This window comes from Pygocentrus nattereri, chromosome 13 (assembly GCF_015220715.1).
Source record: "Pygocentrus nattereri isolate fPygNat1 chromosome 13, fPygNat1.pri, whole genome shotgun sequence".
Classification (NCBI taxonomy): Eukaryota; Metazoa; Chordata; class Actinopteri; order Characiformes; family Serrasalmidae; genus Pygocentrus; species Pygocentrus nattereri.
The window spans coordinates 24,650,326-24,666,972 of record NC_051223.1 but is presented as its reverse complement, the minus strand read 5'-3'; the positions used below and the strand labels follow the sequence as shown (position 1 = coordinate 24,666,972).

The window sequence follows — 16,647 nt, the reverse complement described above, 5'->3', positions numbered from 1 at the left end:
CACAATACAAATCAGGAACCACCTTCCTTTCACCGAAAGTCTTATTAGACCATTACTATAAAATCTGCCATACTGATATAAAAATGACCACCAAACACATAAATTCTGTTTTACTTTAGCATGTTTATTACAATACATACATTTCACATTTCACCTTCTGACCCCCAGGTGACCCTGCCTTGATTCTGCTGTAGCGGGGTTGGTTATGTCCAGTCCTTGGCTGTGACCTTCCGACACTCATCTTCCTACTGTCCAGTAGCACTAGCTCCACTCTGTCCAATCAGGGTGCAAAGGAAAATGTGTGGCAATAATTTATGAATACAACATATGATATACTAGTAAATCACTGCAACTTTTAATAAAACTTTTTTTTAACTCCATTATTACTTAGCAACTGTACAAAGGAATGAACTCTTGGTTTTTAATGCAAGTTGCAATAAACTCCTCACACTTTTTTTAAAAGTACAGTTTAAACAAAAATAAGTAAGGAAAAGAAATAAGAAAAATAAACTTGTTGGAAAGTCTGGAAACCAACTATAAAAAAGAGGTTTCTTGGTGGACTAGACTCCTCCGCCATTCCAAGGAGAAGTCAAACTGGGTCACAGGTGGGTGGGGGGTTTCAGATCGAGCTGCAGGAAAGGGTCCTCCCTCCTTTTCAGTATCTGTTCCACTGAGCAAAGACGTCACGCTCCTTTTTCCTTTCCTTTTTCTCGCTCACATTCACTCCTTCACACGAGCAGGCACTGGTGTTAACAGTGGGCACAGCTGGGCCATCAGGGCAGTTAAGAGACAACTGAACCATGTAGACAGACAAGATCTAAACCCTTCAAAAATGCATGGGGTGGGGCAAGCGAAACCATTACAGTGCAACCAAAGAAAGAAGTAGATGTAAAAGGTCCGATTAACCATTCAGAGATGCTACCATCATTCATATGCGGATGGAGAAGTAGAAAAACAAAACGAACCACACTGGGTGTTAAAGGGTAGAGGTGTGCATGGTTGGGAGGAGACAAAGGTGTGCTTGTGCGTATCTGTGTTGGTGTGCCTCATCATGCCCACTAGTTGCCGCCACTGGATCATCCGTTTTTCCATGCAGGTCTGGAACATGCTCAAGGCATTGAATCACCGATCTTTTTTCTGAAGAGCATTTTTTGGATTCTATTTTTTCAAAATCAGGTTCAACAATCCACCGTCAGGTTTTGACATATGGAGGCCTGAGGACAATGAGTGCCCTCAGTCAGTATTGGTGTTGATTAGTTTTATCATTTGGATGTCAAAAGCTTTTTGTTGTTTTTTTTTTTAGATAGGCATGGCTTCCCATGGCTTCATCTACAAAACATATTTACAACATGGAAATAACATCTACAAGAAATCTACATATACAGGGGCCCTGGCAAGAGCAGGTCCCAAAAACCTCTCCACCCCACCTGGCCCATGACCTCCACCCAAAATTCCCCCCACCCTCGCGCCCCTCTGTCCACAGCTCACTGCAGCTCCTTAAGTTTAAGACTGGGCCCAGAACAGAATGCAGCAGAACTTCGGCTCTCAAGGGTTCTGTGCACGCAAAATGGGTTCCCCACTCATTCTCCTACCTTGTCTCTCTTTCCGTTCAAAACCCACACTAAAGAAACCCAGAGTCCTCAAACCATGAAGGAATTCTGATTCTTCAACTTTTCAAGTTCTTTAATTTGTTGTCTCAGAAATAGTATCCTGTGAGAAAGAGAACAGGGAGAAACAAATAAGTTCACAAAAATACAGCAAAACACCAACAAGCAATAAAAAGTCTTTAGTAGATGTAAGCTTAATTCCCCTGCATCAACAAAACAATGCATTCAATAAAGAGTGCACATGACCCCTGAATGTGGTGTGAATGACGGGCAGTAATTACCTCTGTTCACGCAATGTGGCCTGGATCTCGCACACTCGCACAAGTGAGCGCAGGTTCTTCAGCTCCGTGCAGTTCTCAGACATGTAAATGCTGCCCATGGTGTGGGCCTCCTCACGTAACCGTGAGGCCTTAGCCATGCAGGGGGAGGGAAAAAAAACAAACAAAAATGCACATCAATTTAACACACACCACAAGATTCCACATAAAGTACCAACATGGTCATATCAAGCACAAAAGTGGTTTACCCCAGGAAGAGCTGCAGATCGCAGGACAAGTCAACATCAAGACACTACACTATTACTTCTGAATAGTTCATCCAGGCTTACAAGGCTCATGTTTTCACAGGGTTACAAGGTTTCTGAACAGCATAATGAGTGGAGCATAAACAACGCTTAATGAACATTAATCACATGTTTATTGAATTACTACCAAAAAAAATATATATATTTGTCAGATTTAAATAAACGGTTTGCCAACATGTGTTTTTAGCAACATAAAATTTGGATTCTGTGAACAGCACCTTAAAAAAAAGACAGAGCTATATGCATATACCACAGTGTATGGCTTTACTGAGAATCCCACAAGAATCCTGCAGTCATACACACACACACACACACACACAGTAATACACTGCGTGCATGTACTACGTACAGACTACATAGCAATTTAAGTTAGCCAGCAACTCAACAACTAATACTTTAAGTTATATGGAAAACAGGGGTAGATCTATCCTGCCCATTACACATGCCACCCCACTTTCCAAATCAGCTCTGCAGCCCACAGAACAGGACACAAACTGTATTAAGCACAATATAAGCATGTCTATTCGCCTGTCAAAACTCCACAGCATTTAGAATTAACTGATAAAACAGAGCGTACACAAACAACATGTAGAAACATATTACGGTACCTGTTTCTCGACGTGTTCTGCGGGCCAGCCCTGCACGTGTTTGATGAGGTTCTCGTTAAAGTGCGCGGCCAATGAAGGTGTAAAAGAGCAGGCTGGTCTGCCAGTGGATGTGCCAGCTGGTACTGAACCTGCAGGCATTGCCCCACTCACCACACTGGCACCCTGGCCTCCGCCACTGCTGTTGTTACTGCCACTGTTACTGCTGCCGACATGGTTAGGACCAGGAGAAGGGCTTCTCTGACTGCTGCAGGGAGAACAAAAGAGTATATGGTGTCAGTACTCCAATGCTAGGTATAGATTTTACTCTGTTAGATATACACCTAAACCATCCACACCTAACACAAACTGATGATGAAATACATTCTGGAAGCAAATGTGTTAACTTTTCACAAGACACATCACTACAAATATAATCAATATATTAAGTTGTAGTTTAGCAGCAATACAAAATGCTAACAATTAGCAAACATTTATGAGCAGTTGGAGCAACTAGCAAGTTATTCTAATTGCCAGATATTGCTGTCTATTTTTGGTATGCTGTTCCGCTAGTAACCAGAGGATGGCAGGCAAGCACTCAACTAGATGAAATTTCACTTTCCAGTGCAATAACACTATTCACAGAAACATGTCTAGGTAAGCAACATTGCAACATATTTTTTGTGTCTAGATTACATGTTTTACACATGTAAACCATTTCCTTCTCACACTATACCACTTTGACAATCGGCCAACTGTTTTTATGCTTGTGATTCAGCTTGATGGAGAAACACTGTTCATGACATATATATTAATTTGGTCCTGGCATTAGAACATCTAGTGGCAAGCCATGGTTTTTCTCTCCCTCTCTCTCTCACACACACACACACCTACCTCTGTCTCTGCAGTGTCCGTGGGGAGTTGCCGTTGTCATGGTGTTTGTCTGAGGGGAGCGTCTGCTGAGACGAGGGTGGAGGAAGAGAACTGGACTTAACCCCCAGAGCATTAACCTGAGGCAGAGAGAAATGGTGAGGATGAGGTGCTAATGTACTATGATTATAAGTATAATAAGCACATCTGTTGATGGTAACACCACAGTAAGCTTTTAAAAGTTAAAGCTTCCCTACTATGAGCTTCAAATTTGTTCTAATTTTAATCCAAGATGACACTGTAAAATTGCCTGTAGCATGTACCTTGGTTTGTGATGACACAGGCGTGGTGCTGAGAGGGGGTTTGAGAGATGCTGTATTAGTCTGGGGCGTACTGATCCTGGGGGACACATACGACCGAGGAGATGAAGCATCTGACGTCAGGGACATCGGAGACTGACTGGACTGCTGGGCTACTCCCAAAAAAAAAAAAAAAAAAAAAAGAAAGAAAGAAAAGAAAAGACAACACATGGAGGCCAGAATGAGAAAATCAGGCAATTCACCATCACAACAAAACTGAAGAAGCTAAATAATGCAAAAATACAAATAATGGATTGAATGAATCTCAGTGTGCTTTAAAGATTAGATGGGCTGTTGTGCAACAATGCACCCTAACACAGGTGGCCAAATCAAGTGTGATCAACTGTAAATTAAATATACTGTTAATTACATATATTAAAATGAATGAAAAGTCAGCTTATTATCCAAACAGCTGTTTCAAAAAGGAAATGGTTTCTAGGCAGACCATTCCACACTAGGTATGGGTGAATTGTGACTTTCTACGGTAAAGTCAGAGCAAACCGTCTGCACTAATGCAACTAGTGGCCACAACTAGGCCTGGGTGATATTTAAAAATAATTAGCACAATATCATCTTGTTAAAAATAGATAATCAATTATACCCCACAAAGTCCACTGCAGCTAAGCATTTAGCATTTTTAACTTGTATATTTTTACGGCAACCGATAAAACTCTCCATGAGAAATCACACATTCAAAAAAAATAGAGTAACAAAAACCTTCTGGTAATGAATTATTATAAAACTCATTCTGAATATACTGAACACAAGTATATTTGTGAGTCCCTGCTGCTGTAGGTTAATTTAAGTTTTTTCCTCTTTAAATGATGCACACAAATGTGACTTGTTTGTGTTTATCGTAGCTCAACATTATGGTTCCATAATAAACTACTGTTTATAAACTACAGAAAACAGGAACAAACATTACTTAATATTTAACAAGCTGTTAAACTAAATTAACCCTCCTGTTCTCCATCAATCCTCTTTCCCAACATGCCTAATTTCATCCTCTGAAGCATCAGGTTACTTTATGTCGGTGATAAGCTAGTGCTGATTCAAGAACCAATATCAAGATAGACTATATCGATATTTATGAATACACTTTTTCATAAGCAATTAATTCCTGAGTGAAATGGAGACTGCATTCAAGCCTGAGAGGATAATATTTACAACATATAACGCGGCAAACATGCTTAAGCAATTAGGCTTTTGGTTTGTGTTCAAAAGGAAAAAAAAAAAAAAAAAAAAAAGATTCCGCTCTAGTCCCTTCTGCTGGATGCACATGAAGGAGAAAAGGAGCACAGAGTGAAGTTCATTCATTAGTTTATCGTCTTTTGTTATGCCAGAATGAAATGACCAAGTAATATTACGGCATGTTTGATCCTATTTAGTTGTGCACTCGAGTCAGTTTCACCTTTGCAGATGTGTTTTAGTTCTTAGTTGTAGCGAGTTAGATAGCAGTCTGATATAATTAGTGCTTATATTTGGTTATATGTTTGTAGCATTGCTTCTTGTTGCAGTGCTGTTAAACTAAAGGAATGATATAGTCATGAATGTGATCTGTAGAACAACAAATATGTTAGTAATTTTACTGCCACAGACTTGCTGACACATGCAAACTGACTACAGCTGTGTCTCTGGTTCAGTGATTAAATGCGCCGAAAGTTCAGTCCTCCATCTCTCTTTGCTCAGACTGGAACCTCACAGAGAGCCACACATATAAATAAATACAGCTCTCCTAGAATGTCTTCCATTATTCATCACTCATAATTTTAAACTTTAAAAAAAAAAAAAAAAGGGAAAATAAGTTATAGGGAAAAAAACTGATTGAAATGTAAAAATGTCGCATCTGGTGTGTATCGTTATTGTACACTTGTGATGTGTATTGTATTGTGAAGGAATACGCAGGCCTAAAACTAGCCACAGCCACTTTCAAAAACTACTCTAGCACTTTTCCCCATACAGACAAATTCACAAATAAGGGAGTTAATTACGGAATATAAGCAACCTTAGCATGGATAGCACGTGGCAGCACGCTGTCTGTGAAGTGAGAAGAGGACCATGTTGGTATTCTGCTGAGTACCCAGTGGCTCAGAGTGTGCAATTTTTACCTTGGCTTGAGAGCTGAGCTGCCTGGGAGAGCAGTGTTGTGATGTTAAACGCAGACGGACCAGCAGTCAGGATCTTATGAAGCATTGACTGTAGTGACGCCTGTGTTACTGCAGCTGTGAGAACTACACACACACACACACACACCCACACACCAGAATTAGAGCCAGTCATCAGACTTACAAAAAAATTACATTCAGGAAAAATGTAAATGCAACTTTCTAAACTTGTTATTAAAGCTTAAATGCATTAGAGTAAACTCACTCTTGCCTTAAACAGCACAACACAAATGTGACTTGCATATGAATAAGTGAAGACATGTAGCATAAAACATTGCATACTGACCTTGTATTCAGTTTCTGTGGCAAGGCTTTTTTTTGCATCCACAATAGACCATGTTTGTTTAAAAGGTCAAAACTCAGAGGCATAGCACTTAGAAGGCTGATATCAGCCCTCTAGTAAGCCCTTAAGCAATTATAATTAATAACAATAGCAAGGTGCACTTCAATTTTTGTAGTTTAAAGCAATACAATGGCAGACTTAGCTGAGCAAGAACACAGATATTACCTAATAACATGGTCCAGAAGAACTTGGTGTATTTTACTTGTGCAACACTCCAGGAGAGTAAAGAAAAAGTGCACCAGTAAACTACTGCTGAAACCTTTGCAGAGCTACTGAACACCAAGTTCTGCAATAAGTGGTACCATATGCAGATCTCCTTTGTGCTTGAAACAGATTAATTTTCTAGGTGCTGAGTGTAAAACAAAAACCAACTTGTTTTTTTCCATCAAATATTTGCAGCAATCAAAATCACAATGAAGTCTTGTAGTCCTGTAATTCCTTATTCTTGATCGCAGTTTTCACTCAGTGAGGCAGTTACCTTCATTGATCTTGGCCATATCCACACTGGCGTTGTTTAGCTGAAGGGCTGTCTGCAGAGCAGGGAGAAGCTGGCGCAAGAGAGAGGGGTCTTGAAGGATAGTGGGCGTGGCAGGTGATTGCATTACCGGTGAAACAGGAACTGTAGAACTTGAGGCAGAGCTAGCAGGATTGGCAGCACTTAGGCCAGACACAGCAGATGATGAAGAGGAAGAAGGGTTGAGAGAGGAAGGCTTTTCCGTGGAAACTGCAGGCTCTGATTAGAATGAAGAAGAAAATAAGTAATGAGGCACACAAAAAGTAAATTAAATGCAAAACTGAAAATCTGTACAGTGCATAACCAACCTCTTGCCTGCATTCACACAAAGTGAACATGCAACATATTCAAACAACATATTCTATGGGATGTTTTTCAAATCAGGTCATAGAGGTGAAAGGGGTAATTATGACCTGCCTGCATACACTGCAAATGGTTATTTGCCCAAACCCCATGTACTGAAGTCAATACCTAATTTGCAGCAACCGGTTACATGGAAAAAGGCTGTGAAAATATTAAGCTCAGGTGTGCAAACTCAACATGCCACTTCCATTGCTGTTTAAATAAGGATCTACATCATGCCTGTTTAGACAATAAAGTTTATAGAGGTCAATCTGATTTATAAAGCAGATTAATAAAGTTTATTTTTCCAGAAAAGCAGCAGTCATACACAAGATGACAAGATTCAAATACATCATAAACTACACAAATTCTTAGACACTTGACTACCATAAGCAGCAAAATGAGCCTAGTGAACCAGTGGATATGCTGTTCTTGATTAAAAGATGCCAAAGACTGAGGCAGAAAAAACAAATGCCATGTGAAAATTTATATCTATTCACCACAGTAATACTAGCTAGCTTGGAGTCTATAATGGTAGCACTATTAGTGAAGACTTGACAGAGATGGCAGAACCAGTGGGTTGTAGTCTAGAACATACAAAGAGGAAGCATAACATACAAGTTCACAAAAGAAACTTGTGCCACAAAAGAACACATCCTCCTTCACACAGCAGTGCTCTCGATCCATGCTCCCCTTAAACTGTTCAGACAAAATAAAATGGCACATTTTCTATACAAGTTTCTACAGCTGCAAACTCATTCCTTTGAAATCTGAATTCATAATTTGGATTTTCCACTGTAAATTAACTACAAATTAGTCCTGATATAATAATGGCAATTGCAAAAAAAATATTGTTTAAGACAGACAACAGCAACTTTGGAAAGTTGTTTACAAAGTTGTAAAAAGAATAACAATTTAACAAGTTATTAACAGCACAGTCATAAATGCAATGTGCTGCCGATTCTTGTCTCACAGCCAAACATGAAAACACACACACAGGCAATTATCAGCTTAAAGCCAATCAAAAAGTTAGCATATTTATATTTCAGAAGCAGTAAACATTTCTTGAAAACCATGTATGAGTTAAGTATTTACACTACATTGCCAAAAGTATTCACTCACCCATCCAAATTATTATTCAGGTCTTCCAATCACTTCCATGGCCATAGGTGTATAAATCCAAACACCTAGGCATGCAGAGCGCTTCTACGAACATTTGTGAAAGAATGGGTCTCTCAGGAGCTCAGTGAATTCCAGCGTGGTACCGTGTTAGGATGCCACCTGTACAACAAGTCCAGTAGTGAAATTTCCTGGCTACAAAATATTCCAGTCAACTGTCAGTGCTATTAGAACGAAGTGGAAGCGATCGGGAACGACAGCAACTCAGTCACAAAGTGGTAGGCCACGTAAAATGACAGAGCCGGGTCAGAGGATGCTGAGCCACGTAGTGTGCAGAGGTCACCAACCTTCTGCAAAGTCAATCAGTACACACCTCCAAACTTCACGTGGCCTTCAGATTAGCTCAACAGTGCATAGAGAGCTTCATGGAATGGGTTTCCATGGTTGAGCAGCTGCATCCAAGCCTTACATCACACGCAATGCAAAGCGTCAAACACAGTGGTGTAAAGCAGAATCTCTAGAATCTAGAGCAGTGGAGACATGCTCTCTGGAATGATGAATCACGCTTCTCTGTCTGGCAATCCGATGGACAAGTCTGGGTTTGGTAGTTGCCAGCAGAACGGTACTTGTCTGACTGCATTGTGCCAAGTGTAACGTCCAAAGTCAGTGTCTGACCTCACAAATACGCTTCTGGAAGAATGGTCAAACATTCCCATGAACACACAACTAAACCTTACGGAAAGCCTTGCCAGAAGAGCTGAAGCTGTTATAGCTGCAAAGGGTGAGCCGGCATCATATTAAACCCTACAAGATTAAGAATGGAATGTCAAGTTCTTATGCATGTGAAGGCACACGAGTGAATACTTTTGGCAATATAGTGCATATAAGTCGCGCTTTGAATTCCACAGCCAGATGGACTAAAAAAAAAAAAAACAAATTAAATATTAGCTGTCTTAAATGGAATCATTTGTTTAACCTTTGAGAGATTCTGATGCTTCAAGTGTAGTATGAACAAAGGAATGCATTTTAAGACTGTAAATGAGAGAGAAAGAAAAAAAAAAAAAAAAGATGAAACCTAATCCTTCGATTAGATTCTGACCAGTCCCAATAGAAGCAGACATAGAAATGCAAAGCGAATGTGACGTGTCTACGATTCCAGCAACACTGAAAATGACCAGTCCTTGCAATCCAGCACAGTTTCAGGTCATCAGCATTGTCCTTCATGGACTCCTTAATTCTGTAACACTGTCTACACAAGTATGGCCTGAGACACCACTGCTGTATTCTAGCGTAAGTTTGCCTAAATGCACTTAACCACCACAGCATATTTTACAGCACAAGGGAGCGTGTGGGAATGAAGGACTCTCTGAAGGACTTTTCTATAATACTGAAACAACACACCTTCAACAGACAACAAATTGCATATTCAACAAATTCATTCAATGTTCTCTCCTGTTGGTGAGACCAGCAACTGAGACAAGCTTAAAGATTCTGTGATCTGGGTGAAATGCTTAGATGATTGTGTTTTAAACAAAAAAAAAAGGACAGATTCTCATTTTCCAATTACAATTTTTTTTTTAAACAGTGAAAGCAGATGTCCCACTCACACACCAGGGTTCAACACAAGCACAACACCAATATCTTAGACTACACACTCATACAATTAAAGATATTTAAACTAATTTATTGATTATATGTACAGTTTATATTTACCATTTGGTGAAAAATTGTCAAAACTTGTTCATGAACTTGTGCTTTACATTTTTTAAAAACAGCCTTTATAAGGTAAGACCTACAAAATGTGTAAAATGTCTGACAAAAAAAGTAATTTGCCTGCAAAGCAATCTTTTTCACTTTCTCACTCTCCTGCTTCACCAACATTTTGAATCATGCCTGTCTGGCTAGTTGTCTCCTGGCAACTGGATTAGACCATTATTCCCCAATGTGAAGGAGGTTTTGTATATAAAAGTGAACAAAGGTACTTTCGTTCCTTGTTCAAGTCACTAGTACTCTACGACTGAACACCAGCTTGCCCAGTGATTTTTTTTAATTTTTTTTTTTTAAGTAATACTTTTTTAATCCCACAAACAGGGAAATTCCACCCCTGCATTTAACCCATCCATTAAATGCACATACACACTAGGGGGCAGTGAGCACACTTGCCCAGAGTGGTGGGCAGCCCTATGCACGGCACCCGGGGAGCAACTGGGGGTTAGGCGTCTTGCTCAAGGACACCTCAGTCATGGACGGTCAACACTGGGGATCGAACCAGCAACTGTCCGGTCACAGGACCAGTTCCCTAACCTCCAGCCCACAACTACGCCGGTCCCTCTCTCCGTCTCCCTCTCTCTCTCCGTCTCCCTCTCTGATGAATATTCAGGTACTCGGACAATTGTTACTTGAGCCCTGTAAACACTGCCAATCCGTAAGTGGGTAAGTTTTGCAGTGTAATACACTCTGAACTCTTCACATGCCAGCAACTTTACCAACATTTCTGTTCAAGCTTACTTTGACATTTACAAGCATATCCTTACATTTTAGTACACCAACCACACAACACATGAAACCAGCAGCAAGATTTGAGCCCCTACATTTTCTATTAAGAAGAGTAATCTGCATGTAATGGTGTCTCACTGCTGATACTCACTGGTACTGGAGAAGCTGGTGGGAGCAGCCTGCATGGCTTCACGCCTGTAGTCCCTGTCTTTAGGGAAGCTGTTGACCACTGCTGCTGTTGTAGCCATTTTATTCGCCTCCTTCTGTCTCTGCTCTCTGAAGCACAAGAGTGAGAGAATGCACAAGTGTATAAGAAAGTAAGCACAAACTGCTTATTTAAAACAAGAGGCACCAAGTTGCTCACAGTGTTTCTTCAATTTTAAATTTTGAAGTACTATTTAACATGGAAAATTATCCAAGATCTCTAAATGCTTCAGAAAATTACTGCAAGGGTTCAAATCAATTGCATTATTTCTGGAATTATTTTATTTTATTATTTAAAATGCGCAGTTACGGTGAAATAAGATCCAGTTGGTAACAGATGTCCACGCAGCACACATTACAGCCATCCTACCAGTTTTCATTAGTGATTTTATAACTTCGGTTTTGGTCTCGTTGTAGAGTGGGGGGGATTGCTGTGTCAATAAAATATCTTTGAAACGTGCGCAACACAGCGCGAAAGCCCTGTTTCTCAATGACTGAGAACTGCTGAGCTGACTGCCTGACTGCAGGTCACACAGCAACGATGCATTATTCCTATTTATAAGCAGCGCAGTTGGTTTCCTGGCACGTTAAATCTGCAATGTGAGACTGTCAAACACTGAAAAGATGTGAAGACGAAGTCAGCTTCTCTTCGGAATTTTAAAGTGTAACAGGAAACTGTGCCGCATTAACATTCGGCACCTCAGTCAGAATTTAAGTTAGAACGGGAAAATTCAAAAACAACAAACTGGAGCCACTTTAAGAAGCGACTTCAGCCTTTTAAAACAGCCGAACACTGAGAAACTGATCTACTTTAGAGGAAGTACTTTTCTGGCGGAGATGGGCGGAAATCGGCTATAGCTTAAACTAAAACCAGAGCAAAGTAAGTCTGCATTTTCATTTATATTTTTAACCTAACTTATACTAGGACATTCGCACATACTGGACATAAACGTTGTGGCTGGCAAGGTAATCCGTTTTTTGTTGAAAGGACAAATGGGCTCTTCTTAACATTTGGGTTGTGACTCCTGACCTAACCTGGATTTTAATGCATATGGGTGCTACTCGGATTTCTCGGTCATCCATGCGCGTTTTTGTCATGTGCACCTCAGAGTGTCCGGGCGCTGCACTTCCAAGTTCCGCCTTTTGCATTCTGTCAACATTTTATTATAAATTAAATATTTAGAAAATCAATTGACATTTGTGAATCAATTCAGAATCGTTCACATTTGCATCGAGATGCATCTAAGAATCTATTTTTTCCCCTGCACCCCTGGTCCATACCTTTATGTATTGTATTATTTTACGTATTTACATTCCCATCGATGTGAGACAATTTTGGGGGTACAGTGGTCAGTGAGCATTAATACACATCCAGAACCTATGTAACTGGACTACCAACTAGCAGGACTAGACCATGAGAAAATGTGAAAATCTTTGCGCTTAGCATAATTACAACTAAGGCCCCCCGAAAACCTCCCTTACTATAAAACTTTGGAGCCGTCAAATATTTTATGCTGACTCAGCATGCAAGAACAATAAATTCAGATAATCAAAACAGTGCTTTTTGTGTGGTATGTATGGATGTACCTCTCCAGCCACTCTTTGGGTTTCTCCCACTGTGACACTTCTGTTCTGCAGTTGTAATAGTACTTCTTTCCTGAAGAGCTGATGTGCTCTGACCAATCGTCTGCAGGGTCATACGGCTGAGAATTTAGAGGAAAATGGAGTTATATTTTTAATACACAGAAAATAAGAATGACCAAAAGTGTACATTAATGAATAGACACTCGAGGCTTGTATGCCCACGATAAAATGCAAGATAAAACTGTTCTAATATGAATGGGAAAGCCATTTCAACTACTCTAGCAAATCCATTTGAAATACCCATTGTTTAACTTCAAAATTTTCTAAATATATTTTTAAAATGTTATCACAAACAAGAGCTGTGACAACAGATCAGATTACCTAATCTGCAGCACAAACCATGAGAAGCCTGATGAGCGCTGGGACTAAACCCTGCTCTCCCATATGGTAAACAAGTAACTTAACCACTCCATTAAACAGCCAATTATAAAGCCCACATGGGCACACTTCAAAAAACTACTGCATGTCTGTAAAAATGTATCAAAAATTAGAACTGATCTTACACTCAGTGTTATGTTTCAAGTGTACGAGGCAGTAATGGCTACAAACACATTTTATGACTAAACTGTGCTCTCACGCGGCACTGCGCTGAAAACAAGCACGTACTGGAAATCACTGCATGGGCTCAGGAACAATTCCAGAAACCATCGTCTTTGAACACAATTTACTGTGCAATCCACAAACACAAGATAAAAGCTTAATGGTGCAAAGAAGAAACCATATATAACCAGGATACAGAAATTCCACCCATCCCTCTGGGCCAAAGCTCACTGAAAATGAACTGAGGCAAAATGGAAAACTGTTGTGAGATCAGATTAGGGCTGCAATAAATTACTTATTTGATAGTCAATTAATCTTTCAATCACTGAAACGAATAATCGATTTTTTGGATTATAACTCCCTTCACTACCAAATAATTTTTATATAGCTTTTAGTGTTTAAATTTAGCTTGAGATTGTTTTCTGCATTTGATAACTAAAAATGAAGACAGTAAAATGAATAACATTCAAGAATTTACTGTTTTAATTAACTTTAATGCTAAAACAAAAGATAAATAAAATGCCAAGGTATTTTTCCTGTGAAAATTTATATCCAAGGATCAACAAAGTAGCAGCAATAAAATAAAACAAGCAGTTTTCCTTTAATCAAGCAAATACTAAGTACTACTTCGATTAAGTGAAAAAAAATAATAAAATTTAAATGTTAAATGTGAACAGTGCAGTCTGTGCGTTCTGCTGTCTGTCTACACTTTACTACAACTACATTTTACAATCACAGGTCTTTACTGAAACAAGGGACAGTCAGCATCTCTTTGTGCTCCTACAAGTGTCTCGCTTTCCTCTGAGAGCAGAAGTTCACCACTGCAGAGGAGGCGCGCTCTGATAGAGCGGAGACGAAAGTCTGTGGCAAACTTCTCTATGAACAATTCTGTGTAAACGCTTCATTTCAATGGTAATCCTGTGTCCAGCTACAGTGTGTTCACAGACTACTTCCTTAAACTGTTCGTGAGTGGAAGTAAAAGTTTGCGGAGAACAGATAACTTTGGAAAAGCTCTCCTGCTGAATTTGAACACACCGGTGGCCTTGATGTTAAGACAACAATGCAGTGTTTAAAAGGGTTATCTGGAAAGTGAGCAGCGTCACTGTGAATAGCTACTTGCTCCTCTGTTCCAACTCCATTAACGATTCCAGTGAACCTGCATTTCGGAACAGAAAACATTACCGCTTGGCTCATAACACAAAGTAGGATTAACAGTAAAATTAGTTAAACAGCTCGCTAGCAGAACCATCAGTGTCCCAAACCATACACCTATGTACTTCTCACACTACACTAATGAGTGCACTTCTAATGGGATATGTGCTATTTTTTTTACACACTATTTAGTGTGCTAGTGTGTGGTTCATGACGCAGCATCTTACTGAGATTTATCTTCTTCACCCAGTGAGCTGACAAGTTTCTTCTTCAGATGCTCCAGCATGGAGGATGTGCCCCTGTGCCAGCCCAGGCCGGCTTTACAAATAACCCAACTAACACTTTTTCCCCCCTGAGATTAACGTGAAATGCTTGCACTCTTTTGAGGATTTTGTTCTTAAGGTTGCCATTGTCCTAAGTCTCCAGTGAGCGGTAATGTCAAAAGGTTTCTAGTCAGTGCGAGAAAGACACGTAATGACCTCACCAACCAATGACTACCAAATTAGTTGCTAACTAATTTAGCCATCAATTTTAGTCGACCAAACGTTGCACCCCTAGGTCAGATGAAATCACTGAATTTGACATTCTTCTTGGAAACTACAGACGCCATGTCCTGTGGACTCCAGGGGAGAGGAACCATCCAGCTTGTTTTCAGCGCACAATTCAAAATCCTGCATCTCTGGTGGTATGGGGTTGCATTAGTGCCTATGGCGTGGGCCGCTTACACATCTAGAAAGGCACAGTAAATGCTCAACAGTATACTGAGGTTTTAGAACATATTCTCCCATCCAGACAATACTTTCCAGGTAAGGCCTTGCTTATTTCAGCAAGACAACGCTAAACAACATACAGCATGGCTTCACAGAGGAAGAGTCTGGCTGCTGAACAGACCTGCCTGCAGTCCAGACTTTTCACCACCAGAAATCATGTAGCGCATCATGAAACAAAAAAATCTGGCAAAGACGACCCAGGACTGCTGAGTAGTTAGAATCCTACATCAGACAACAGGACAACATTCCTCTCTCAAAACTACAGCAACTGGTCTCCTCACTTCTCAGACACTTCCCAGATGTCTCACTTTCAACAACTGTGTTCTTTATTCTACTGTGAATAAAATAGGGGTCTGCAATTTTTCAGTTTTGGACAGTTTGAAAATCCCTATTGCATTTTACATTGTGTGTAGATTTTATGATTAATGGACCAAAAGAAACAGAACAAAATGACTTGGAAAATTGTCTGGTTCCTTTGACTGACATTAAAAGTATCATTTTTGGAGATAAACAAACCAAACATAAAAGTTGACTTATGGTCCTGCTAATTGCTGGCAAAAAGGAAGGGTGATGTCCTGAGGATCCTGAAATCTCAGTCATGCTAGTGTTAACACATCCGTGCAGTGAAACACCCACATACATGCACACTAGTGAACACACACACACACACGCCCAGAGCGGTGGGCAGCCCTATCCACAGCACCTAGGGAGGAACTGGAGGTTAGGTGCCTTGCTCAAGGGCACTTCAGTCATGCACTGTCGGCTGAGGGGATCAAACTGGTGTACTTGCAGGTGTACTGATGTACTTACGTCACATCCAGTCACATGCACACTATTTAAAAAATTATTTATCAAATTTTGCATTTTGCGGCAATATCGTACTGCCCCGTCACCCATTTAAAGTGCAAAGCTCTTGGTACCATGTCCCACACACACACACGCTAAACACTATGACCTAACAAGGTTTTTAAAAAAACAAAACCCTAACGACAGAGATGGGTTTGATAACCAAATATTAATACCAGGTGCAAAAATTACAGAAAAAATAGCTGTATGGAAAATGGGGGGGGGGGGGGGGGTTTAAATAAAAAACACCTGGAAATTTTAGAATTCTATAAAAAAAAAAAAAAATCTAGCATGCAGGGAGACAGATGACATGAAACAGTGACTTGAGTGAGAGAAAAGGGGGAGGAGGCAGACAGAGTGAAAAAAAAAAGCATGGGGAAGAGAGCTGCATCCTGATGCAAGCGTGTGTAATATTAGGTGAGGCGGACTTCGGTGCATCAGCCCTGCAGGCTCTCTCTTTAATCTAACTAAACCACTCCTCCTCCTACCCTGCAACACAGCTCAGTCAG

General features: G+C 40.2%; 1 protein-coding gene across 1 annotated transcript in view; it reads right to left on the bottom strand.

The window, feature by feature from the left end:
* Positions 1 to 103: 103 nt before the first annotated feature.
* The window catches only part of waca (WW domain containing adaptor with coiled-coil a), a 35,641-nt gene continuing 19,097 nt past the window's right edge, over positions 104 to 16,647 (bottom strand). The window contains exons 5-13 of the mRNA XM_017710985.2: positions 12,774 to 12,889; positions 11,134 to 11,258; positions 6,990 to 7,244; positions 6,112 to 6,234; positions 3,968 to 4,116; positions 3,669 to 3,784; positions 2,799 to 3,042; positions 1,889 to 2,016; positions 104 to 1,710 (exon numbers count right to left, since the gene is read on the bottom strand). Coding sequence (XP_017566474.1) covers positions 1,641 to 1,710; positions 1,889 to 2,016; positions 2,799 to 3,042; positions 3,669 to 3,784; positions 3,968 to 4,116; positions 6,112 to 6,234; positions 6,990 to 7,244; positions 11,134 to 11,258; positions 12,774 to 12,889 — 1,326 coding nt within the window. The 3' untranslated portion in view covers positions 104 to 1,640. The remainder of the gene's footprint in view (positions 1,711 to 1,888; positions 2,017 to 2,798; positions 3,043 to 3,668; positions 3,785 to 3,967; positions 4,117 to 6,111; positions 6,235 to 6,989; positions 7,245 to 11,133; positions 11,259 to 12,773; positions 12,890 to 16,647) is intronic.